This window comes from Ambystoma mexicanum, chromosome 8, assembly GCF_040938575.1.
Source record: "Ambystoma mexicanum isolate Mex_15411 chromosome 8, UKY_AmexF1_1, whole genome shotgun sequence".
NCBI lineage: Eukaryota > Metazoa > Chordata > Amphibia > Caudata > Ambystomatidae > Ambystoma > Ambystoma mexicanum.
Genome location: NC_090929.1, coordinates 1,572,059,036 through 1,572,085,499, shown reverse-complemented (window position 1 = coordinate 1,572,085,499; position 26,464 = coordinate 1,572,059,036). Strand labels below are relative to the sequence as shown.

Genomic DNA, 26,464 nt, shown 5'->3' with positions numbered 1-26,464 from the left:
TAAGACCAGTAGCGTCGAGGAATACAAAAAACCTCGAGTCGACGTAAAACCATCGAAGAAACTTCGAGAGTCGAGCACCTCTCCAGTGCTGGCCAAGAAACAAAAATCGTCGAAGACTTCGACAACTTCGTCGACGCCCTCGACGTCGATAATTTCGACACCAAAGCCAAATGCGTCATCGACGCCATTATCAAAGTCATCTTCGAAAACTTCGAAGATACCCTCGAAAACTTCGAGGGATTTGCCATTTCCTTCGAAGCAGATGGAAGAGAAAGAAAGGAGATTCACTCCTTTGCCCAGATCAGACTTTTCCAAATCTATGTCTGCAATTTATGAAGTCTGCTTCAGAAGAAGACGACGAAGTTACTCCTTTGGGAGTTACTTATGGTACAAGACAAGTTCCTGAAGAACTTATTGACCAGGAATCTAGAATGAGAGACCTGAGTGATACTCTACATTCTGCCAGTGGAGTTGACACATCCCCAGAATTAGAGTTCGCCAAACCTGATCCTGCAGAGCATGCAGATGCTGGGTACAGGGGTCTTATGACCAGGGTAGTTGAATACATGGGTTGGGGTAATACTTCACCCATTTTTGAACAAGATGACATGACGGATATTATCGTCAAGGGACCTCAGAAGGATCCTGTTCTCCCTTTTCACAGGGCCCTTCAAAGGACTGTGGAGAAAAACTGGGAGAAACCAGAAACCATTGCTGCTGCAGACAGCACTTTTCCAAGAAAATATAGACCGGCTGGATTGGATCCTGAATATTTCAATAAACATCTGACTCCATAGAGTTTAGTTATTCAAGCAGCATCCACTTCAAAACAAACTGCTTATCCAACTATCCCTCCAGATAGAGAGGATAAAAAGATTGACGCCTGGGCACGTAAAGTTTTCACGTCAGGCAGTATGGCACTTAAGTCGGCAAATGTCACCGTACCCTAGCCAGGTTTACCCATACCCTGTGGGACTGTATTTTGGCGGCGGCTGATCATATTCCGGAAGGCGAGGAAAGGAAAGGCTTCCTGAATATAGTCAAAGACGGGAAGGAGGCAATGGGGGAATGCCTCCAGTCTGGACTGGATACTGCTGATAGTATCAGCAGATCCATGGCTGCAAGCGTTGTGCTACACAGATTTGCGTGGTTGAGGAAGTCGGGATTTGCACCGGACGTGCAAGCTAGACTCCTCAACATGCCCTTTGATGGCTCGAGGCTCTTTGGCAGAAAGGCTGATGAAAGCCTTGAAAAACTTCAGACCTCGAAAGCGGCAGCTAAATCACTTAGCGCCTCTTTGCGCCAGCCTCTAAAACCCTATTCCGGCTCATCTTCCTGGAGGGGTCGTTCTTTTCGATACTACTCCTCTTTTGGTAGAGGAAGAGGACAGGCCTCTCAAAGGGGCAAAAGGAACTTCCCTCGTGGAACACTGGGAAGAGGTGCAAAATCAGCCTCAGGAGCGGCATCTGTACCCTCAGCCACTCCTGTGCCGCCTCCAAATCCCTCTGAGACCTTGTTACACAAAACACCAGTGGGAGGCAGGATCTCTCAACATCTGAAGGAATGGCGGGGCATTACCTCAGATGCTTGGGCACTGGAAACAGTAGCCCAAGGTTACTGTCTCCCCTTTCTAAAAAGGCCTCAGAATCATCCACCGGGAGCCAACTCCGTCAAAATTCCGAATCCGCTCCTGTTGCAGGAAATTTTAACCCTGCTAGAGAAAGGTGCCATAGAACTGGTACCTGTAGCGGAGAGGAACAGGGGTTGGTACTCCCCATATTTTCTCATCCCAAAAAAGGACGGAGGACTGAGACCCATCTTGGACTTGAGAAACTTGAACAAGTTCCTCAGGAAGGACAAGTTCAAGATGGTGACTCTTTCTCAGATCCTTCAGGCTCTCCAACTACAAGATTAGTTGGTATCATTGGACCTTCAGGATGCTTACTTTCATGTGCCAATCCATCCAAAGCACAGAAAGTACCTGAGGTTCGCGATTGGCAATTCTCATGATCAGTTTCGAGTTCTGCCATTCGGGTTGACCTCCGCCCCGAGGGTTTTCACCAAACTGATGGCGGTTGTGGCAGCAAGTCTCGGGAAAGGAGGTATTCACATATATCCCTACCTGGACGACTGGTTGATCAGAGCAAGTTCTCCAGAACAAGCTCAGGAACATCTTTCGATCACCTGCCACTTCCTCCACAAACTGGGCTTCTCCCTCAATTTCAAGAAGTCCCACATGATACCAGCCCAGAAACTCCAGTTTATCGGAGCAGTCTTGGACACTTCATCGGGAAAAGCCTCGCCTCCCGAAGTGAGAGCTCTCCACATCCAGCAGATGGTAACAAAATTCCAGAATGCCCAACGTCCACCGGCCTTCGATTTTCTCAGGTTGCTCGGCCTCGTGGCATCCTGCATTTTTCTAGTACCAGATGCCTGGTTGAGAATGAGATCCCTTCAATGGGCACTCAGAACTCGGTGGTCCCAGTTCTCCGGGAATATGTCGGATCTTCTGCAAGTCCCGAGCGCAGTTGCTCAGGATCTTCTATGGTGGGCTTGCAACAACAACATTCTCAAGGGAGAGTCTTTTTGGCAACCATGGCCAGAGATAACAGTAGTGACGGACGCCTCACTCACGGGGTGGGGAGCACACACCAACGATCTGACAATCAGCGGTCGTTGGTCTCCATCGGAGTCCAAACTACACATCAACCTATTAGAGCTCAGGGCAGTCAGACTAGCTCTGAAGGCCTTTCTGCCCTCTGTACAGGGAAAGAATGTTCTGATAATGACGGACAACACAGTGGCCATGTACTATCTCAACAAGAGAGGAGGTGTAGGGTCACTGCCACCGTGCAGAGAGGCAATGCAGCTCTGGTTCTGGGCAATATGAGAAGGAATCTCTCTGTCGGCAATTCACCTAGCCGGAGAGAAGAACACGGTGGCAGACGCTCTGAGCAGGCAGAGCACGGTCTCTCACGAGTGGGAGCTGGCTCAGGAAGTCCTTCTGGAGATCTTCGCCCTTTGGGGAACCCCTCAAGTGGATCTGTTCGCCACTGCAATCAACCGGAAGTGCGATCAGTACTGCTCAAGGGAATTTCCTCAAGGAGGAGTTCTGGGAGACGCATTCGTAGTGGAGTGGAAGTTTCCACTGCTGTGCGCGTTTCCCCCAGTCCCTGTGATTCCTCAAGTAATCAGGAGGTTGAGAAAGTTCAGGAAAAACATGATCCTAATTGCCCCGGATTGGGCCAGGAGGACGTGGTCCCTGGACCTTCTAGACATGTCCATCTGCCCTCCAATACGTCTTCCGCAAAGAGGATCTTCTCTCGCAAGAGGAAGGTCGGGTTCTCCATCCAGAGGTCAAGACACTCAACCTTCACGCATGGTTTCTGAGAGGTTGAGATACAAGTATTGGGATCTTCCGGATGACGTAATGGAAATCTTGCTTTCGGCCAGAAGACCAGCAACAAAGTCTTTGTACCGATGTCGCTGGAATAGGTTTAGTAACTGGTGCAAAGACAAGGATGGGGACCCTTTTCAGTGTGGCACCCCAATGGTGCTTTCTTTTCTGCTACATCTAGCTAATCTGGGGCTCCAGATAGGAACAATAAAAGGATACCTTGCTGCGCTGTCCATTTTCAAGCGCTCCTCGGAAGAGGTTTCATACTTCAAAATACCGTTAATAATTCAATTCTTAAAGGGGCTCACTAATGTATACCCTCCAGTACCTTTTCATGTACCAACCTGGAACTTAAATTTAGTATTAAAATTCTTGACTTGCATACCTTTTGAGCCTCTGCACTCATGTCCATTGAGGCTTTTAACTCTAAAAACTGTCCCCCTTGTGGCCCTACCATCAGCCCGCAGGGTTAGCGAACTTCAGGCTCTCTCATGCAAACCACCATATACTATTTTTTATAAAGATAAGGTAGTCCTTAAGGTTAAACCTTCATTTTTGCCAAAAGTAGTCTTGGACTTCCATTTGTCACAAAAAATAGCACTTCCAACATTTTATCCTCCTCCTCACCTGGGCAAAGAAGAGGAGAGATTACATAGATTAGATCCCAAGAGTGCTCTTAGTTTTTACATCTCTAGGATGGCTAAATTGAGACAAGATGACCAACTGTTTGTGGGTTACACTGGTCAAAAATTAGGCTTATCTGTAACAAAACAGACCATTTCCCGCTGGATCATATTAGCCATAGTTGAATGCTACAGATTAGCGGGAAAAGAACCACCAGATGGGCTTCGTGCCCATTCTACAAGGGGAATGGCTACTTCTGCGGCTCTAAAGAGGGGAGTTCCGGCAGCAGACATTTGTGCAGCTGCAACCTGGAAAACAATACATACTTTTGTTAAACATTATTGTTTGGACACTGCCTCCTCTAACAAGGGTTTATTTGCAAAGGCAGTTCTGCATTCTGTCCACGAAAACTGAAATGGTACTCCCACCTCCAAAAATTGATACTGCTATGGGAGCCTATCACAAGATGAGGAGTACGTGGGAGGACACAATCCATTCGAAGAACAAGTTACTTACCAACTGTAACGTTCTTTCGACTGGATGTTCCTCCCACGTATTCCTCATCGACCCTCCCATCCAACCCCACAGTACAGTTTACGTTTTCTTACACTTTCCTCTCACGAAGAAGGTATCGGTCATGGGACACGCCTGGGTGTTCCTCCTATATAAATTTCATCGAAAAAACAGAACTGAAGCAACGGGCACGGCTCGAGCTACTTATACCAACGGTGATGTCAACAGAGTACACAGTACGTCGAGGGACAATCGACGCCACGACCTCGAACACAGCGCCCTCTGCCGAGAAACATTTTTTCCGAAGCAGCGAAGCTGGAGATAACGATTTATCACAAGATGAGGAATACGTGGGAGGAACATCCAGTCGAAAGAACGTTACAGTTGGTAAGTAACTTGTTCTTCTCCAAGGATGCAAACTCCTGGATCGAATCATTTCTGTCAGACCCGCACCTCCAGAGTAGCCATCGGAGAAGAAGCAGCAGATCCCATAACAGTTCCTTTAGACGTCCCGCAAGGCTCCTGCCTCTGTTACACCTCGGTTCCCCGCACAGCGTCTTTTGCACTCCAATGATCGGCATGCTCCTCTGTGGAATCGGTACCGGTTACCATGACGCCTGCACAAACAAAGGTGGAAATCGTGTCAGCTGACACGACTCGTACGCGAGAGACGTGCTACTAGACACACCCCATGCGGCTTTAAAAAGCCGTCTTTAGCAGACTTTTGTTGCTGCTAATTAGCGTATACTCGCTATCGCGGTTCCGTCCGTATTGTTGCTTTCCTAAAGCTATCCTGGTTTCGACCCTCTGCCTGGCTACTGGATTGTGACTCTTCTCCCTCATTGGATTTGTTTGTTTACCTACAGCTTTCGACCCGGACTGCTCCTGACCTGCTCCTCCCGCTCCTCTGGTCTTCGTTGTACCTTCCTGGCTTTGACGCGGAACGTCTTTGGATTTCTTCTTGTCGCTCCAGCCTTACGTGGCTCCTTCCCGGCTCCTGCTTTAGCTGCCGCCCCAGCCTTACGTGGCTCCTTCCCAGCTCCTGCTTCAGCTGCCGCTCCAGCCTTACGTGGCTTCTTCCCGGCTCCTGCTCCAGCTACCTTCCACTCTCCACTGCGAGCATTCAGCCGAGCTGCATCCGCTACGCCGCTACGCATTCTGAGATCCTATAAGAAAGGAGTACGGGTGAGTGTTTACATCTTCCTCTGTGCTCTCATATTGGTGACTCTGGGAAGCAAGTAGAGTTAGAGACTTGGGAACTTTACCATCCTAGTGCAGCCAAACGCTTTCCTGATTCTGATTCTGCACCAACCAGACACTAGTGCCTCCCTCATGCCGCCCGGGTTATTTTCCCATTACTAACATTCCTGTTTATTATTTTATCCTACCGTTGACTCCAAAGGATTCCTTCAACCTCATATTCTACTATTCCGGTCTGTGCTTCCACGTTATATATATATATATATTCCGGGGAAACTCCATTCCGATACCTATTTAGGTAACCCAATGCCTTTTTTCTGCTGATTTGGTACTTAGAATTGTCAACCATTGTCTAAACTTCTTGTTTTCTTTTTCAGCATTGGTATTGGCGGTGCGTGTTTTCCCCGCTCTTTTGTTCAATTGACATCTCTGTCTGTCCCAAAAGAAACAGCAGAGAGGTATGTTGTAGAAAAGAGCCCCTCTTTGAGGAAGCCTGAGTCCTGAACTCAGGGGGCTGGAAGTTAAGGCCGAACATTGATTCCTTGCACACCTGTCTTCTCCGGGTCGGCTGACTACTTCCCTGGCCTAACGGAGTGGTGAGTTACAGAATTAGCAGCCACAAAATGTCCACCGAGGCCGGCGATGCATTGAATCAGATCGTGCAAATGGTCACCGATTTACAAACCGATTTGACCAATGCACAGGAGGCATTTTGCCAGCAGATGGACGCCATTCAGACCTTGGTTACTACTCCAGCCCCCCAGATGGTGGGTGCCGGTGCTACGGCTTCAGGGTCTGGCTTGCCACCACCCCAGCAGGAATCTAATCCTATTATGCTCACATTCCATTTCCCTTTGGCCCCTCCGGAAAGGTTCTTGGGTGATCCCAAACAATACAGAACCTTCATCAACCAATGCAAGCTGCATTTCCTGTGCCGGCCTGTCTCTTTTCCTACTTCCACAACTAAGGCAGCTTTCGCTTTGTCGCATTTGGGGGGCACTGCGGCCGCCTGGGCTAACCCTTTGCTTGAAGCAAACAGCCATGCTCTCTACAATTGCGACGTCCTTCTGGGCATGATGAGTAAAGTGTTTGACACCCGGTACACTACTCAAGCCACCGATGTGGAACTCTTAAAGCATAGACAAGGGAACAACACCCTCTTGGTCTATTTGGCCCGTTTCAATCAGTTGGTAGCGGAAACGGACTGGCCCGAAGAGAAGAAGACTGCGGTTTTCGATCAGGGTCTATCGGATGAGCTGAAGGACATCCTTTCCACGGTACCGGTGGTCCCTACCTCCTTTGGGGAATTACTTGATCTAGTCCTTCAGGTCGATGCACGTAAGGCCGAAAGACGAGGAGAGAAGAAAGCTCCTTTGTTTAACACATCTCCCGCACCAGCACTTGCTGCACCAGAGCCCATGCAGATCGGTGTAGTCAGGGGTCCACTTACCCCTGCCCAACGGGAATACCGTAAATCACATAACCTCTGCATGTATTGCGGGGCTTCCGACCATTTACTGCCCGAGTGTCCCAAGAAACCCAAGAGAAAGGTGGGAAACGCTAAACCCTGACAGTAGAAGGAGTCCCTACATCGGGAGGGCCGTTCATGGACTCCCCAACACCATTGGTCCGACTCCCTGTCACGTTTTCCGAAAGCCGTGGTGTTTCGATTCAAACCATGGCAGTGATTGACTCGGGAGCAATGGGCAATTACGTCGACCACAGCTTTGCTTCCAGATTTGGGATTCCTCTGGTACGCAAGGCCATACCAGAAACAGTTAATGCAGTGGATGGATCGGTCCTGTTTTCGGGATTGGTAACCCATCAGACGATCCCCTTGTTTATGAGTACAGATGACGGCCATACCGAGGAGATATCGTTCGATGTCATTAAGGCTCCTGCCTATGGAGTCATCCTGGGGATTCCCTGGTTGCAGTTCCATAAACCTGCTATCGATTGGTCGACCTCTCAGGTCCAGTTCCCTTCCGCCATCTGTAACACTCGATGCACTTCCCTGCTTGGAATCAGCCAGGAACGCCCTGCCAGGGCACTTGTGTCTCCATCCATGCACATCGGAGCTGTCGCCAACAACACTGTCCCAGTGGTGCCTCCTCAGTACTCAGACTATGCTGACGTCTTCGATAAGAGGATGGCAGAAACGTTGCCTCCACATCGGGTCTATGATTGTCCAATAGACCTGATACATGGTATGAAGGTTCCAGCTGGGAGGGTGTATTCGCTCACACTCAAGGAAGATGCTGTACTCGGAGTACATTGACAAGGCTTTGGCCATGGGGTTTATCCGTCCTTCTAAATCACCGTTTGCGTCCCCGCTCTTTTTTTGTCCCGAAAAAAGAAGGGGACCTATGCCCCTGCATCGACTACCATGCCTTGAATGCTGCTACTGTAAGAAACCAGTACCTCCTCCCGTTGATCTCTGTTCTCCTTGATCAATTGGGATCCTCAAAGGTATCCACTAAGTTGAATCTCAGAGGGGCATATAATCTTGTCCGTATGAGAAGTGGGGACGAGTGGAAAACCGCGTTCAAAATGCGTTATGGACTGTATGAGTACACGGTGATGCCCTTCGGGCTTTGTAACGCCCCAGCTACCTTCCAGGCGTTTATGAACAATCTATTCTATGACATCCTTGATCGGTTCGTAGTGGTATACCTGGATGACATTCTGGTCTATTCTCAAAATCTAACAGAACACGAACTACATGTCAAGACTGTTCTACAACGTTTGAGAGAAAACCAACTGTTCGTAAAGGCCGAGAAATGCATTTTTCACGTCTCAGAGGTGGAATTCCTGGGATACGACCTCACCAGCAAAGGGGTTCGTATGAGCCAGTCTAAAATCAGCGCAATCCTGGAATGGCCAGTACCCAAATCCTTCAAAACCTTGCAATCATTTCTGGGGTTTGCGAACTTTTATAGGCGCTTCATCAGCGGCTTTTCGGAAATCTCTGCGCCTCTCACCTCCTTTGACCAGTGCCATAGTGCCTTATGTATGGTCCTCCGAGGCTCAGAAAGCATTTGATCAGCTCAAGGCAGCATTCACTTCTGCCCCGGTTTTCAAACATCCTGACCCTGACCTCCCTTTTTTCGTGGAGGCAGATGCCTCGGGCTATGCCATTGGTGCTGTGTTGTCACAATCATGTCCTCTCTCGGGTGATGTACATCCCATTGCCTTCTTTTCACGCAAGCTGACACAGTATGAAAGGAATTATTCCATCACCGAACGCGAACTCCTGGCCATCAGAGATGCCTTCTTGGAATGGAGACATCATCTCCTAGGGGCTAAACACCCAGTTACCGTGTATTCGGATCACCGTAGTTTGTTGGCCTTCAAATCTATGAAATGCCTTACAGCCAGACAAGCACGCTGGCACCTGTTCTTTTCGCAGTACCAGTTTCTCATCACTTACCGTCCTGCCAAGGCCCAATTATCGGCTGACGCCCTTTCACGCCTCCAGCCCGGTGATCATTCCCAACAGACCAAAACACCCCTCCTATTACCCAACAAGGTGGTTTGTGGGTGCTCGGTTCAGCCGTCCTTACGGTCACTGATACTTTCATGGGTTTCAACCCATCCTGCGGAAATCCTGGATCTGAACCTGGAAGTGGTTCAGGGACTGCCATTCATCCAAGGGCGCATCTTTATTCCTCCAGGTCAGGCCAGAACCTTAGCTCTCCAGTGGTCACACGATTCTTTGGTTGCGGCACACCCGGGGAACCCGAAAACCCTCGAGGCACTGCGACGGTGGTCCTGGTGGTCCGGTGGTCCTCCATGGTACGTGATGTAAAGGACTTCATAGCGACCTGTGCTGTGTGCACCCAATGCAAAGTCTCCAGAACCAAACCGGTAGGGTTGCTACAGCCTTTGCCTGTTCCATACAAGCCTTGGCAGATGGTGTCAATGGATTTAATTGTGGAGCTGCCCGACGTCCAGGGACACAACACCATTTGGGTGGTTGTAGACTACTTCACTAAATATGCATTGTTCGTACCTTGTTCCGGGTTATCCTCGGCTCCTGTATTAGCAAGATTGTTCATGACAAATGTCTTTCGTCTCTTCGGACTGCCCTCGATTATTGTTTCTGATCGTGGGTCCCAATTTACTTTGCGGTTTTGGAAGGCTCTCACATCCTCTTTGGGCATAGAGGACAGATACTCGTCAGCCTACCATCCACGGACGGATGGACAGACCGAAAGGACCAATGCTACCATCGAGCAGTACCTGCGATGCTTATGCCTCCAGTTCCAACAAACATGGTTTGCTTCTTTGCCCTACGCTGAATTTGCATACAACAATTCTATGCATTCTTCTACGGGAGTTTCTCCTTTTTTTGCGCTCTACGGCAGTCATCCTAGGGCTCTCCCACTTTATCCCACCTTATCTTCGGCCAGTCCAGCTGCAAGAGACTGCGTAAGAGGTCTGGAGCAGATACACTGTGATGTACGATGCCATCTGCTCCGGGCTCAGGATCATGCCAAAAAGTATGCGGATACGCATCGCTCTCTGGCTCGGGCCTACCAAAGCGGTATGAAAGTATGGTTGTCGTCCCGTAACCTGCGGATTGCGGGCAAGCGTTCCCTTCTACCTAGATACGTGGGGCCCTATACTATTGATAAAGTCATCAATCCGGTGGCGGTCAGATTGTCGCTGCCACAGTCTTGGCGCATACACCCAGTCTTCCATGTCTCCCTTATCAAGCCGTTTCTCCGGGGGACGTGCCTTCCCGTGCATCCTGCACCGATCATAGTGGAGGGAGAGGAGGAATTCAAGGTCTCGCGCATCTTGGACTGCAGGGTTTCCAGGGGCACTGTTTTCTACCTCGTAGATTGGAAGGGTTATGGGCCAGAGGACCGTACCTGGGAGCCCTTGGCTAATCTGCATTGCCCACAACTATTGAGGAATTTTCATTCCGCCCAGGTGTTGCCGGTGTCTTTGGGGAAGGATGCTGTTACACATTGGTTCCCCGCACAGCGTCTTTTGCACTCCAATGATCGGCATGCTCCTCTGTGGAGTCGGTACCGGTTACCATGGCGCCTGCACAAACAAAGGTGGAAATCGTGTCAGCTGACACGACTCGTACGCGAGAGATGTGCTCCTAGACACGCCCCCATGCGGCTTTAAAAAGCCGTCTTTCGCGACTTTTGTTGCTGCTAATTAGCGTATACTCGCTATCGCGGTTCCGTCCGTATTGTTGTTTTCCTAAAGCTATCCTGGTTTCGACCCTCCGCCTGGCTACTGGATTGTGACTCTTCTCCCTCATTGGATTTGTTTGTTTACCTACGGCTTTCGACCCGGACTGCTCCTGACCTGCTCCTCCCGCTCCTCTGGTCTTCGTTGTACCTTCCTGGCTTTGACGCGGAACGTCTTTGGATTTCTTCTTGTCGCTCCAGCCTTACGTGCCTCCTTCCCGGGTCCTTCTTCAGCTGCCGCCCCAGCCTTACGTGGCTTCTTCCCGGCTCTTGCTCCAGCTACCTTCCGCTCTCCACTGCGAGCATTCAGCCAAGCTGCATCCGCTACGCCGCTCCGCATTCCGAGATCCTATAAGAAAGGAGAACGGGTGAGTGTTTACATCTTCCTCTGTGCTCTCATATTGGTGACTCTGGGAAGCAAGTGGAGTTGGAGACTTGGGAACTTTACCATCCTAGTGCAGCCGAACGCTTTCCTGATTCTGCACCAACCCGACACTAGTGCGTCCCTCGTGCCGCCCGGGTTATTTTCCCATTACTAACATTCCTGTTTATTATTTTATCCTACCGTTGACTCCCAAGGATTCCTTCAACCTCATATTCTACTATTCAGGTCTGTGCTTCCACGTTATATATATATGTATATATTAGGACCCCTTCCACGGTTCCAAACACTTTGTCTCTCCTTATTCTTCGTAGATCCATTCTGGGGAAACTCCATTCCGATACCTATTTAGGTAACCCAATGCCTTTTTTCTGCTGATTTGGTACTTAGAATTGTCAACCATTGTCTAAACTTCTTGTTTTCCTTTTCAGCATTGGTATTGGCGGTGCGTGTTCTCCCCGCTCTTTTGTTCAATTGACATCTCTGTCTGTCCCAAAAGAAACAGCAGAGAGGTATGTTGTAGAAAAGAGCCCCTCTTTGAGGAAGCCTGAGTCTTGAACTCAGGGGGCTGGAAGTTAAGGCCGAACATTGATTCCTTGCACACCTGTCTTCTCCGGGTCGGCTGACTACTTCCCTGGCCTAACGGAGTGGTGAGTTACACTCTTCCCCCTCACTCTACAATGCCTATACCAAACTCCTCTCTGCTGCACTAGACACTATGGGTGAAATATTCACCAATTTTGCGGATGATACGCAGATACTCGTCCCAATCACAGGTAATCTAGAACAGGACACTATTCTTGTTAACAATATTTACTCCCTCATCCAGAATTGGCTGGCGAAAAACAGCATCTGCTTCAACAGAGAAAAAACGGAGATCCTCATTGTAGGTGCTCCTGCACGCTTGAGTAGGTTACACCAAGATTACACATCTATTGTCATAGATTGCACCCCTATCACCATCTTAAATCAGGTCAAAACTCTAGGCATATATCTAGATTCCAGCCTCACTATGTGCAAACACATCAACACACTTGACTTTTCCACTGCATACACAGCAAAACTCATTGCCCTCAGTTGGCCATTTCGGACTCCTCAAAATGATATTACTCTAGCAAGATCCCTCATTATGTCCAAGCTAGACTACTGAAATATTCTTCTACTAGGCACCACTAAGAAAAACCTTACTAAAATGTAACTTCTGCAGAACAAAGCCCTAAGAGCAGCACTTGGAATCACCAAAAGGGAACACATATCGCAATATAGGAGAGAAGCACACTGGCTCTCGATTCAAGCCAGAATATTCCACAAAACACTCATCATCAACCATAAGTGTGTCACACTAAATGCCCCCACCTACCTCAATCAATGCCTTATGCGCAAAGTAGCAACCAGAACCCTCAGATACAATGCCAACACCCACCTACTAATCCCCCGCTTCAAGAACGCCGGAAAAGGTATCTCCAGTTTCCCGGTAGCAGCACCCAGAATCTGTAATTCACTACAACATAAGCAATGAGCCCTCCCACATGCAATTCAAGAAATTACTGAAAACCTTGCTCTAACAAATTCTAACCTAGCAGCTGAACCATGTATGTACAATGTACCATTGCCTAGTCTCCAGGCTCTCGGTCCTGAACCATTGCATCATATTGCCAAGTTTCGCAATGCTCATCGTCTTACCATGTTTTCTTTGTAACCAATATGTTTTAAAGTATTCTTGTAACCTACGCCGTGACAACCCCGGGTTTGGGAGTATTATCAAATGCAATAAATAAATAAATCTGTCCTCCTCAAAGAAATCACCAAACGTTTGTATCCGCACTTCTCCACCTAATGAATGTAGGCTCTCTCCCCCATGATCATCATATCAGCAACATGTCTAACAGGAAGGAGTTGAGAATGTAAAATATCAATGCCAGCCCCATGTGCCAGATGGCGCAGGTAATGACAACATGCATGGATTCCGCCTATTGCCCTTGGTACACAGAGAATACGCGACCGCAGATGGTTAGGGGCAGGCAGTGACCTCTCCACCTGGACATGTGGTCGAATGCAATGTGTGACATACCAAAACGCCAAGAAGTGCGCCTGTGCAGTCCAGTAGTATCATTCAGCAATAGTAAAAGTTGATTAACTGTTACTTAGGAGAACAGATGAGACGCTCAGCAAGCAAGGTAAAAAGTGGACAGCTGGCGATATCCGTTGTCGATCTCAGATCTTTTCTTGTGAACTCCCACAGTGTTTATAAAGGATCGGAGAAGTGGGTGTGTATGTGAATGTCGGACGTGTTCTTTCACACCCACCAGGCCTCTGACAATGTTTGAACTCCTCAATCCTGTCAGTGCAGCTCCGTTGTGATCGCATGCCCACAGGTGCGACCTGTAATTGATAGCAGAGGGGGTTGGACGTGGATGAGGCGGGAGAAAAAGGCCCAGAACACAATCAAAGGACACAGACCTATGTTGATTGCAGGGACGGGGTCTTCAAAGGAGAGTCTGGAGATACCGGGTCTGGGGTGACCATGTGGATAAGGGTGCCCAATGCGAAAGAATCCTTTCTGGGGTATACATGGTATTAGTCACCTTGAGTGTTCTTATCCTCCCAGCCCCATTGCGAGCGCACTCCCACAGGTGCTAACAGCAATTGATAGTGGAAGAGGAATGTGGATGAGGGGAGTGCGATAGGCCAGTAAACTTGATAAAGCACACCAATCTTTTATGATGCTCTTAGATGTTTGGACTTGTTGTGGACTTACAAAAAAGGTCTTACTCATTTAAAAAAAATATATTTTTGGTGAAGTGGATGGCAATGACACTACAAATTATATTGCTGTGGTCGAGGTACTGTCTGAATAAATCCACGGTATTGTCGGTGGTCACTGGGGAATTCATCATGAACGTTTCGAACCACACAGTCGGGTATTGCTTGTCGATCGCGAAATCCCAGTCTTCCATGAATCCACCATTCGAAGGGATTGTGTCCTCCGACGTATTCCTTATCTTTGATAATACGTTTCCAGCTTGCTGGCCTCGGAAATTTTTTCTGTAGAGGGCGCTGCGCGTCGACGTCCGCCGAGTCGATGTCCCTCGACGGCCACCATATCGCCGCCAACGTCACCATGCCCATAAATAGCCACGCGCTGCGTCCGTTGCTCAGTTCCGTTTTTCCGCGCTTCGTGGGGCCTCGGAACGTCATTGCTCAGTTCAGTCAGGTTTACTATCTATTTCGACTCAAATATTCTTTATCGTTCTCAATGGCTTCTTCATCAGAACCGAAGACGCCGCGATCCGGCTTCAAGAAATGTCGAGACTGTGGTAAAAAAATGTCAATAATGGATCCACACAGGGTCTGTTTATGGTGCTTGGGGTCCGAGCACCATTGTTCGGAGTGTGAGGACTGCATGCCCATGATGGCGAAAGCCCTGAAGGAGCGAAAGGGGAAGCTCGAGAGAGGTAAGTCAGCCAAATCCTACTCGAAGGTTTTGTCGGCTGAGTCGAGGCATTCGTCTCCTCGCTGTCGAAAACATTCCCATTCTAGATCTCGAAGCAGCTCCCACCATTCATCGAGATCTAGACACTCAAAAAAGAGGCGTCGAAGGTCCCATTCCTCGTCGTCTTCTGTGTCCCCAGAAAGAGTCTCCTGTCCCACCAAACACAGTTCTCAAGCTGAGTGGGAGGAATTCAGAAAGAAAATGTTAAGCGTCTTCGAGAACGCGGCCTCGGCCCCCTCGAAGACAGCTGAGGGTGATACCCCGGGTGAAAACGCCAAAAAATCAAAACGCCGCGAGTCGCAGCACCCGGCGAAACATTCCACCCGAGAGTGCCATGAGCCATCGTCTAAGAAGGCACCGTCTTCGACGCCGTTGTCGAGGGTTCCTTCGCCGTCGTCGAAGATTCCTTCGACGCACGGATCGGCGCCATTGTGGAAGGGTTCCTCGACGCATCGGTCGATCGATTTGACGCCATCGTCGAGGCTGACGCCGATGAAAGAGAGGACCAAGGCTCCACAGCCAACGGTGATTTCAAGGGCCTCCGGCACGACGCCGAGACCGTCGTCGATGCGCTCGAGTAGGATCCCGATCCTCTCGAGTTCTTCGAGACCCCTTCCAGTTTTTTCGATGCCGTTTTCGACACCTTCGAAGCCTGTTACATCGGCGTCAACAACATCAACATTTTGTCGTCCAATAGCGACGAGTTTGGCTCCTTCGGCCCTAGAGATGGGCTTTACTCCATTTCAGAGGTCAGAATACCCTGGTCTTTCTTCAATTTATGAAGAAGGGGAAGATTCTGACCAGGAAACATTTGGTTTACAGAGAACCATACTGCCTACTGCAGAGGATTTCACCTCTGAAGAAAGAAGGCTGAAGGAACTACAGGAGTCACTTCATGAGGCAAGTGGACTGGACACTTCCCCAGAAGTGGAATTTGTAAAGCCAGACCCAGGGGAACATGCCGAAACACCATATAGAACCCTGATGGCTAGAATAATTGAGTTTATGGGTTGGTCTGCGCCTTGACCTGTTTTCCAACAGGATGATCTAACAGATATATTGGACAAAGGCCCACAGGAGGACCCGGTGGTCCCCTTCCATGCAGCCCTACAAAGAAAAATTGCATCTAATTGGGGAAACTCCCGAAGTTATCCCAGCAGTCAATAAAAGATTGTCGACAAAGTATAGGGTAGCGGCTGCTGACCCTGAATACCTGTCAAAACACCCGACCCCAGAGAGCCTGGTGGTTCGAGCGGCAACTTCATCCAGCAGTAGGACTGCTTACCCTACTGTCCCACAGGATAGGGATGACCAGAGGTACGACTCTATGGCAAAGAAAGTCTTCTCTGCCTGTAGTATGGCGTTGAAGTCCATCAACGCCACCTGTACGCTCGCCAGGTTCAGTCAGACGCTATGGGAGTGTGCTTCATCAGCGGCTGACTGCATACCCGAAGGAGAAGAAAAGGAAGCCTTCCTTACATCATTAAAGATGGCAAAGATGCCATGTGCGAATCACTTCAAACGGGCATCGATTCTGATGACAGTTTCAGCAGGGCCATGGCGGCAAGTACAACAATCCGCAGGCATGCGTGGTTGCGAAAGTCGGGCTTTGCCCCTGATGTACAGGCCAGACTTTTGAATATGCCCTTTGACGGCTCTTCATTATTCGGGAAAAAGGCTGATGACAGTCTGGAAAACTTACAGACTTCTAAAGCAGCAGCAAAATCCTTAGGAGCTGCTATCCGCCAAACTCCTTTTCGCCCCTCAGGAACCTCTGGGAGAGGAAAGTCCTTTCGCTATTATTCCGCATTCGGGAAAGGCAGAGGACAGCTGGCTCAAAGAGGCCAAAGGAAATCCACCCAAGGTGGACGGGTCAAGAGTACTAAGACCGCAGCAGCAGCAGGTGCCTCTTTACCCTCGGCATCTGCATCAGCCGCCCCAAACCACTCTGAGGCCTTCACACACAAGACACCTGTAGGGGGCAGGTTAACTCACCATCTGACGGAATGGCAGGCTATAACGTCAGATGCTTGGGCGTTGGAGACAGTTGCCCAAGGTTACTGCCTACCCTTTCTACACATCCCTCAGCCATCCACCGGGGAACAGCTCCCTAAAAGTTCCAGATCCGCTCCTCTTGCAGGAAATTATGGACCTGCTAGAGAAAGGTGCCATAGAACCGGTACCTGTAGCGGACAGGAACAAGGGCTGGTACTCCCCGTACTTTCTCATACCAAAGAAGGACTGAGGACTGAGACCCATCCTGGACTTACGAGAATTGAACAAGTTCCTCAGGAAGGACAAGTTCAAGATGGTAACTCTCTCCCAGATCCTTCAGGCCCTCCAGCTCCAGGACTGGCTGGTATCTCTGGACCTTCAGGATGCTTATTTCCATGTGCCAATCTATCTCAAGCACAGGAAATACCTGAGGTCCGCAATTGGCAACTCTTATTATCAATTTCGAGTTCTGCCATTTGGGCTGACCTCTGCCCCGAGGGTCTTCACCAAGCTGATGTCGGTAGTGGCGGCGAGTCTAAGGAGGGAAGGCATCCACGTCTATCCCTACATGGACGATTGGCTGATCAGGGCCGTATCTTCGGAACAGGTCCAGACCCAGCTAGATTATGTCTGCCTCTTTCTTCATAGACTGGGCTTCTCCCTCAATTTAAAGAAGTCACAGATGATACCAACTCAGAGACTCCAGTTCATTGGAGTGGTCCTGGACACTTCCCTGGGAAAAGCCTTGCCACCAGAGGTGAGGGCTCAAGATATTCTACAGATGGTCACCAAGTTTCAAAATGCCCAACGTCTCCCAGCCTTCGACTTTTTGAGGTTGCTAGGCCTCATGGCATCCTGCATCTTCCTTGTGCCAGAGGCTGGCCTGAGAATGAGATCTCTTCAGTGGGCACTGAGAAGTCAGTGGCCACAATTCTCAGGGAGAATGACAGATCTCCTCTGGATTCCGGACAAGGTAGCCCGCGACCTTCAATGGTGGGCCTATCCAGAGAACATCTTGAAAGGAGAACTGTTTTGGCAACCATGGCCGGAGATGACAATAGTCACAGACGCCTCGCTCACAGGGTGGGGGGAGCCCATGCCAACGACTTGACCATCAGCGGACGTTGGGCTCCATCGGAGTCCAGACTACACATCAACCTATTAGAGCTGAGAGCGATCAGACTAGCGCTGAAAGCTTTCCTGCCATCAGTACAGGGGAGAAATGTCCTGATAATGACGGACAACACGGTGGCCATGCACTACCTCAACAAAAGAGGAGGCGTAGGATCACTGCCACTGTGCAGAGAGGCAATGCAGCTCTGGTTTTGGGCAATTCGGGAAGGAATCTCTATCGGCAGTCCACCTAGCTGGAGAGAAGAATTTGACAGCGGACGCTCTGAGCAGGCAGAGCACAGTCTCCCACGAGTGGGAGCTAGCTCAGGAAGTCCTTCAAGAGATCTTCGTCCTTTGGGGAACCCCTCAGGTGGATCTGTTCGCCACAAGCACCAACAGGAAGTGCGATCTGTTCTGTTCAAGGGAATTTCCCCCGAGAGGAGCTCTAGGAGATGCGTTCGTAGTGGACTGGGAGTTTCCACTCCTTTATGCATTCCCACCAGTCCCTGTTATTCCTCAAATGATCAGGAGGTTGAGAAGATTCCGGAAAACCATGATCCTAATTGCCCCGGATTGGGCCAGGAGAACGTGGTACCCGGACCTTCAAGATATGTCCATCTGCCCTCCAATCCGTCTTCCACTCAAAGAGAATCTTCTCTCACAGAAGGGAGGTCAGGTTCTCCATCAAGACACCAGAACCCTCAACCTTCACGCTTGGCTTCTGAAAGGTTGAGGTACAAGGATTGGGATCTCCCTGATGACGTCATGGAGGTGTTGCTTTCGGCCAGAAGACCAGCATCAAAGTCTTTATACCGCTGCCGTTGGAACAAGTTTTGCAGCTGGTGTAGGGAAGAGAATATCGACCCTTTTTCATGTGGTACACCAACGGTGTTATCGTTTCTACTCTACTTGGCTAACTCAGGCCTTCAAGTGGGCACTGTAAAAGGCTATCTCGCAGTGCTTTCTATCTTCAAGCGCACTGCGGAGGAACCATCGTATTTCAAAATTCCTCTAGTGGTACAATTTCTCAAGGGTCTAACTAATGTTTACCCTCCAAAACCATTCCAGGTTCCATTATGGGACTTAAATTTAGTTTTAAACTTCTTAATGGGCACTCCATTCGAATCTCTTCACTCTTGCGCATTGAGATTTCTCACGCTTAAAACTGTCCTATTGGTAGCACTAACATCTGCTAGGAGGGTGAGTGAGCTACAAGCTCTCTCCTGTAAACCCCCACATACAATCTTCCACAAGGACAAGGTTGTCCTACAGGTGAAGCCTAATTTCCTCCCAAAGGTGGTTTCTGAATTCCATATTACTCAGAAAAGTACCTTGCCTTCATTCTACCCTCCTCCTCATCCGGGGAAAGAGGAAGAAAGGCTACACAGGCTGGACACTAGGCGAGCTCTCTGCTTTTACATCAGCAGAATGTCTAGGATCAGGCAAGCGGACCAACTGTTTGTAGGATACTCAGGTCACAAGTTGGGACTACCCATAACAAAATAAACCATCTCCAGGTGGATTATTTTGGCCATCCTGGAATGTTATAGACTAGCAGGGAAAGAGCCACCCCAAAATCTCAGGGCTCATTCAACCAGGGGTATCGCAGCCTCTTCGGCTCTCCAGAGAGGGGTACTGGTCCGGGACATATGTGCGGCTGCCACATGGTCGTCCGCACATACATTCACAAAAGTTTACAATCTGGATTCCTCCACTGCTCAAGAGACCAAATTTGGCAAGGCCGTATTACATTCGGTCCATCCCTAAAGGGATACATAACATTATCACTCCCTCCTCCAATTACATACCACTACTATGGGAGTCTATCAAAGATAAGGAATACGTCGGAGGACACAATCCCTTCGAAGAACAAGTTACTTCTTACCTGGTAACGTTCTTTCGACGGGATGTTCCTCCGACGTATTCCTTATTGCCCCACCTATCCATCCCCGCAGTGATAACTTCCCTTGTGGTTGCAGCTTTCGCTCCTTCAAGGTTATTAACCGATTCAGGCATGTCTTTTCTTATGCTACAAAACGGAACTGAGCAACGGACGCAGCACGTGGCTATTTATGGGCATGGTGACGTCGGCGCCGATACGGTGGCCATCGAGGGACATCGACTCGGCGGAAGTCGGCGCGCAGCGCCCTCTACAGAAAAAATTTCCGAGGCCAGCAAGCTGGAAACATATTATCAAAGATAAGGAATACGTCGGAGGAACATCCCGTCGAAAGAACGTTACCAGGTAAGAAGTAACTTGTTCTTCTGAGGCATGATATGCCACACGTCTGTATCAACTGTGTAAGAGATACATAAATAGTTTACTTGAACAAACCCAATAATTGCATTTTTTTGTTGCACTACCTTGTAAAATGTAAGGCATTGTAATGCCTTAAAAAGTACTTTTTCGTGCAAAGTACTGACAGTACTTGTGATTTCAAGTAGGGATCAATTAGAAATGTGAATGCACATTCCAGCCAAAAAAGTTAGGTAGATATTTCCAAGTGAAAGAAACAATTGTTTGGGCGATAAATCTAAAGATTTTTCACTTTGTTTTCAGATCAGAATGAGTCATTCATTCAATTTCTAGAATTTATTTTTTCAGTGATCCATCGAAGTTTTATTGATTTAGGGGAACAACATATTCTGTTAGCTGTCTCGGTCTTCAAACACACAACATATATAGAGTGAACCTACTTGTTACTTTGTTACGAGGGCAACTGTAGCTCGAAGTCCGTGCATAAGGATCATCATCATTTGCAACACAGACCTTGTAAGGCAGGCGGCCCTCAAGTCATGCAGCTTGGTAACGCATAGCGGTGGTGTTTCTTCTTCGGCAATGTAGGCCAAGCAGCCTGAGTTTTCTCTGCACAGCAGTTCACCACCACAGTAGGCATAAGCTCACAACAATGGCAGGTACACTAGGTTGTTACGTGTTCCATGCGATTGGGTTCAGGCTCCAGTGATTGATCCTCATGAATCATCTGATTCCACATTGTCCAGGTTTTTTGTCTTTCAAGGATTTCCTCTTCTGAATATTCGGGCTCTTAGAGGTAGGGCTGAATTGTTGCCATAGTTGCTGAATAGTGAAGAAGCGCAGAATCAACAGTGAGGTAAATAAAAACGTTTTTGTTTGTATACAGTAAAGAAAAGTGGTTTCCCATTAACATTGTGGCAATAAGCCCTGAGACAGCGTGCCAATACAGCCCCAGGTAATTCTCCCGGGCTGTAGTTATAGGCCCGAGCTGTCGAGGGGCTTATAGCCATTAGTACCCTGGCCCTTTAGACCGGGGTACTAATTGCATTTTTTAAAGAAAAAAAAAAGTCATATAAAATGGCCACTGGGAAAGGGAAAACGTAGTCCGTTTTCCCTTTCCATGGTGGCCATCAGGATCGGACGCGCTGGGAACAGAAGTGTTCCCAGCTAGTCCGCGCCCGAGAAAAAGAAGAAAAAAGAAGGTAAGTGGGGTTGGGGGGGTGTGTGGGGAGGGAGGGTGGAGGGAAAAAAAACATACCGGCGGGGGACGAAGGCAGCCTCCAGCCTTGGGGAGGCTCGGAGCGGGGATTGCCCCGTTTCGAGCCTCCTCATTGGTTAAGGGGATGCCATGCCCCCTGCCAGGAACAAATGCAGGCACGTACGTGCGTGCACGGGATTACACCGTGGTATGGTTCTGAAACGAGCCAATCACATTAAGTGTATCCCGTGGACGCACTTCCGCCGGGTACTAATGAATGTTAAAGAAAGACAAGCGAAGAAGCAGCCATATTCCAATAACACATTGTGAAAAGACAAGAATAACACGCTCACACTTTAAAAGTTCACAAGGACAGACGTTTAAATATGGTTTAGTAAAGATATTTGTCCATAATATAAGAAATTAAAAGCAACTAATGAGTTAATTCATTTTAGGCAGTGTAAGTATCGGTTCTCAGTGTGCCGTACTTGGCAGATAGTTGAACAGAGCAGAAACAAGTCGGCGAAGCTCGAAATGAAATGCACTGACACAAAGGAAAATGAAACTCCAGCTTTGTGTGATCAGAAAGGGTTTGTTTACACTTGTTGAGGAACAAAGGGTCTTGCCATTTTCATGGAGACACATCAATAGATTGCGCACAGACGACGTTGACGTGAGACGTGCATTGGGTTTGTGAAATGTGGCGTGAGCGTCCAGTGTGGTCGGTATTAAGGGCGGGTGATCTGAATTAGTGCCGCAAGGGCACTTTAACTTTAGAGCGATTGATCAACGGTTAAGATTAGCACAAGATGGCGGTGAGAAAAACGTGGGTATTTTACATTGGACATTTTTCTTTTAAGAACAATAGATGTATGCTCTAAAATCCATGCCTGATTGAGCCAATACAATTTGTGACCGATCTACCCCTTTAATGATCTTTTTTACTTCTATGCATAGTCATATGCCTTTATCCATTTCATCATTATCACTTAACCATTTTGCCTTGTCTGGTGTTTTATTGATAGCTCTGAACTTAATTATTGACTCAGTATTGAAATTTGCTAGCACACTTAGGCAGTTTACTGATATTAGTGATAATGAAAATTATAAAACTAATAATTGAAAGCTTTGGTATAAGTCATGAGCTATTTTTCAAAACATACCGTTATAATGTATTGAAAGAAAATGAGGCATGCTACACAGCCTGCAGGATTCTTGCTTCTTTTCCACTTGCACCTTTTTGGGGGTGGGTGGGGGGGGGGTTAGGGCTACATTCCTCAACAGAAACATCAGAGCTCTGTTGTTGCCAAAGGACATGAGACCTTGGAATGAGGTGGAGGAATAAAATCGAGAAACTTGTTCAAGTCCTGAGAATTTGGAAGAATGACTCTGCCATCATTGGGCAGGAACACTTTAACCAGGACTAATTGAAAAAGAAAAAACGAAACTGCTGTTCAATGAAATTCTTCTAATGGGGGCCAGAGCCCAGAGGTATGGCTGGACAAAAAGGTGCAGATTTTTATAAACTTTTTTGGGCGTAAGTGATGAGATGGGCTAGCGACTTGAACCACATAACGTTGTGCCCCATTCACAAAGGGCCTGTGAAGGTGCCCAGCAGAGATGATGGGCACGTTCAAATGCCCTGCTTCACTCCCTTTGGGCACTTGCACAAAATACAGGGTGTTTCTGGGCATTTAAATGCAGGGTTTAAGTCCTAAAAAAAGAAAAAGTGGGGGTGCTCATTAACATACCAAATGAATGTGGTGACACCAGAAATTAGCATATTAAGGTGCCCACTGACAAAAGTGGGGGGACTTGTGAAAAAAGTTGGGGGGCACCGTCCATCTGTGCGTACCGTTGCCATGAGTCCTGTTTGAATGCAGCTTAAAATGGCCAGAAAATCAAAGCTTTAGTCTGTGCCGGTCTGAAAAGTCTCAAAGAGGGGTAAGGGGCGGTGGGTTGTGGCGAGGATGTGGTGCAATGCGTTGTGGGGGGTGGGGCAGTGGGGCAGTGGGGGTAGGGTCATCAGGGTCGGACTGGGACAAGAAATAGGCCCGGTCACCCAAAAAAAGTGGCCCACCCCTCGCCTCAAAAAAGTGGCCCACCCCTTGCCTCACGACCCTTGACCTCTGATGACCTCACCCGAAGTGATGTCATTTAACCCCACTACAAAGTGACATCCCGGGAAGCGATGCAACACGACCTCTCACCCCTTGACAAAACAGGAAGTGGCATCAAATAGCATTGTTCCTAAACACACTAAATTACTGTGAATCCAAGCAGACGTCCAATGCCAAATGATAATGTTATTGTATAGCACTTAAGCTCTTTTTTTATAGAACAAATATGCATACAATATTACCCAACCTGTGTTGGTACTCATTTATCGACCTAAGAAAGAAAAAAATATATATTTAAAAAATATATATATTTTGCTTTTCTATTTTTTTTTCCAAACCTGCCCAGGCATGGCCAGAAACCGGGCTTAGTCTCCAGGGACTATTTTGGCCCGGCCACGGGCCGAAAGGCCGATGGGGCAATCCGACCCTGGGGGTCATGCATTTTATTTTGGTATTACCGTAACGGCAGAGTACTGCGGTCCCACTTGCATTTACACCCCCACACACGGGCACAGAAATGCCCTTCAGACATTTCAAATTGACGGGTGACATGCGCTCCTAGCAGCGACGTGGGTGGCGACAAGCTCTCATACATTTGTGTCGGGAGGCCAGGCCAGTGAATCTTGTGCTGCCACCCAGCCCTCTAGAAATACACGTCACCCTTGTGTATAAGGTCTTCTGCAATTGTTTTCACTTGTGTCGCTTTTAGAGCATCTTCCCCCAAAGATGCAGCTTATGTCCATGTGAAATTGTCTGCTGTCTACCAAGTGATCTAGTGCCTCCGCGTACTAATCGCTCTCCTATCTCCCTCTCTCTACACCCAGGCCAGCTGTGTGTGGAGGACGTGCCCACCATGGTGCTGTGTAAACCCAAACTGTTGCCATTAAAGTCAGTCACACTGGAGAAGCTGGAGAAGATGCAGCGAGATGCCCAGGAAACCATTCGGCAGCAGGAACTGGCTCAGAAAGATGACCTGCAGCAAACTCAGCAATAGACCCTGGCCACTTGGCCACGAGATTTAACATGTGTGGGGTTGCAGTGTCTAGAACTTCGCATTGCACATGTCCTTGCCGTGTGTCTACGTGGCCAGAGATGCCAGATGACTCTGTCTCATTGTGGCACTACTTTCATTCAAAACGATTTGTATTCTTGCTTAACTTTAGTCAAACAATTTGATACCTGTGATTTGGTAAAGGAAAGTCCGGAACTGGATCATGGTGTCCCAGTGACATATAGTCAGCTGTACACAAAAAAACAGACCTCGGTGAGATCCGAACATGTAGTGTTGCACTCTAGAGACTAGGACCCCCAATACTATGTTAAAAGGGAATATTTGTTTTTTTATTGTAGAGTACTTAGAACTACACTAGTCAACACCCCTTGCCCACATTAATGGCCCAACAGGTATTGGCAAGAGTAGGGAATTGCGTAGCCCATTGCCTCGGAGAATATGTACACACAGTTGCAGCAGTCTGCTGAAAAGGCCCTTAAAAGAAAAGTTGAAATCTAATAGTGGGTATATTTTAGGTTTAACAACATTTCTGATTCCTTTTGCACATTTGAACCAAGCATGCATTTACCCAATCTTCAGTTTTAGTGTTTGATTACATGCCATGCGTGTAGAATATTTTTAGATTATAAGCATTGTGGGCATGTAGTGTGCTCTCTGCTGAAATGTGCTTTGCACACTTTTTTTGCATGATCTCTGCAAATTTGATTTAGTTTTCCAGTCCGGGTTTCGTCTTTCCTCCTGTGATCTTTGATTTAAGTTTGGAATATCCTTTGTTGGCTTCCTTCTGTGTTCACATACCACTTTAGGTTCACTTGGTGCTTTTCGAAGCAGGCTGTGCTGGTCAGATCATTTTATAACTGGCTGTACCCTGCTGCTAAAAATGCTGCTTGTTGGATTGCATTCTGTATCGCACCTTGCACAAGAATTCGTTCCACTGTAAGTGGTGTGGAATTGTTGGCAAAGTTTAATAATCAGTAAATCTGCTTTGCAATTGATGACTCGGTGAAACATGTACTTTGCTTCTTTTATCAGAGGATGTATGTGTGTGTTGGAGCTTCTCGCTGCTTTTCTGCCAATGAGTTCCCCCAGCGTTTTGCCATGAGTACTTCTGCTGTGCTCTTACTTCCGGCATTGCCTCCATTTGCTTCCCCAGTGGCGGAGGCAGGTCTTGAAGGGGGCGAAGGGCTGCTCCATGGAGGCACAGCCCAATATTGTTTCACTACTTTCTTGGTGACATGGAGTGCATCGGGATCTCAGTGGCCCCAGGCTCTGCCAATGTCGCTCCCTTGTACCCAATGAATCACCAGAAAAGAGAACTGAGCCACATTCTGTTATTTTGCAAGTCTTCCCACTGCTACCTATTCCTGTAGCCAGCTGTTCCTCACAGGCTCAACCAGAAAATCATAACAAAAACAGTCAAATACTTACTGTCAAAAAATGCAAGAGTCATGAATTTGGGACAGGAAAGCTGGGCTGCCAGGTTTGAAGTCTGCAATACAAATTCTTCATATGCCCTGGTTGCCTAATTTAATAACGTGTGATGTTAGAAAATCGCTTGTCCATTACATGCCTCATTGTTATTTTTTGAATACAGTATAACAGAACACAGAGCTGGCAAATAAACCTCTTAAATTAAAATGAAGTGTGCATATACATAGTGCTTACTACCCTCTAGAGGGTCGATTGGTTCTCATTTAGACCCAATTCAAACAACGGAAATGCATAAAAAGCAGAGTTTGTTATAGTGGCAGTAGCGACGAATAACCAGGGGGATGGAAAATCTTATCATCCAAAAATGTTGTTCTGAAATTGCCATAAAGGCAGCAAGTGGTGCTATTTACAAAGCAAATGGAAAAAATCATACTGTGGGGTTATACAGAGCTAATGAATACAATGGTCTGGATTGCAGTACTATAAATAATGGATGTTGCTATTATCCAAGAGTACTCC

At 48.0% G+C, this 26,464-nt stretch overlaps 1 protein-coding gene across 2 annotated transcripts in view; it reads left to right on the top strand.

The window, feature by feature from the left end:
- Positions 1-25,509, top strand: part of BBIP1 (BBSome interacting protein 1) — a 206,546-nt gene extending 181,037 nt beyond the window's left edge. For both annotated transcript variants that reach the window (XM_069611776.1, XM_069611777.1), the window contains one exon: positions 24,327-25,509. In XM_069611776.1, coding sequence (XP_069467877.1) covers positions 24,327-24,496 — 170 coding nt within the window. In that variant the 3' untranslated portion in view covers positions 24,497-25,509. The remainder of the gene's footprint in view (positions 1-24,326) is intronic.
- Positions 25,510-26,464: the final 955 nt, after the last annotated feature.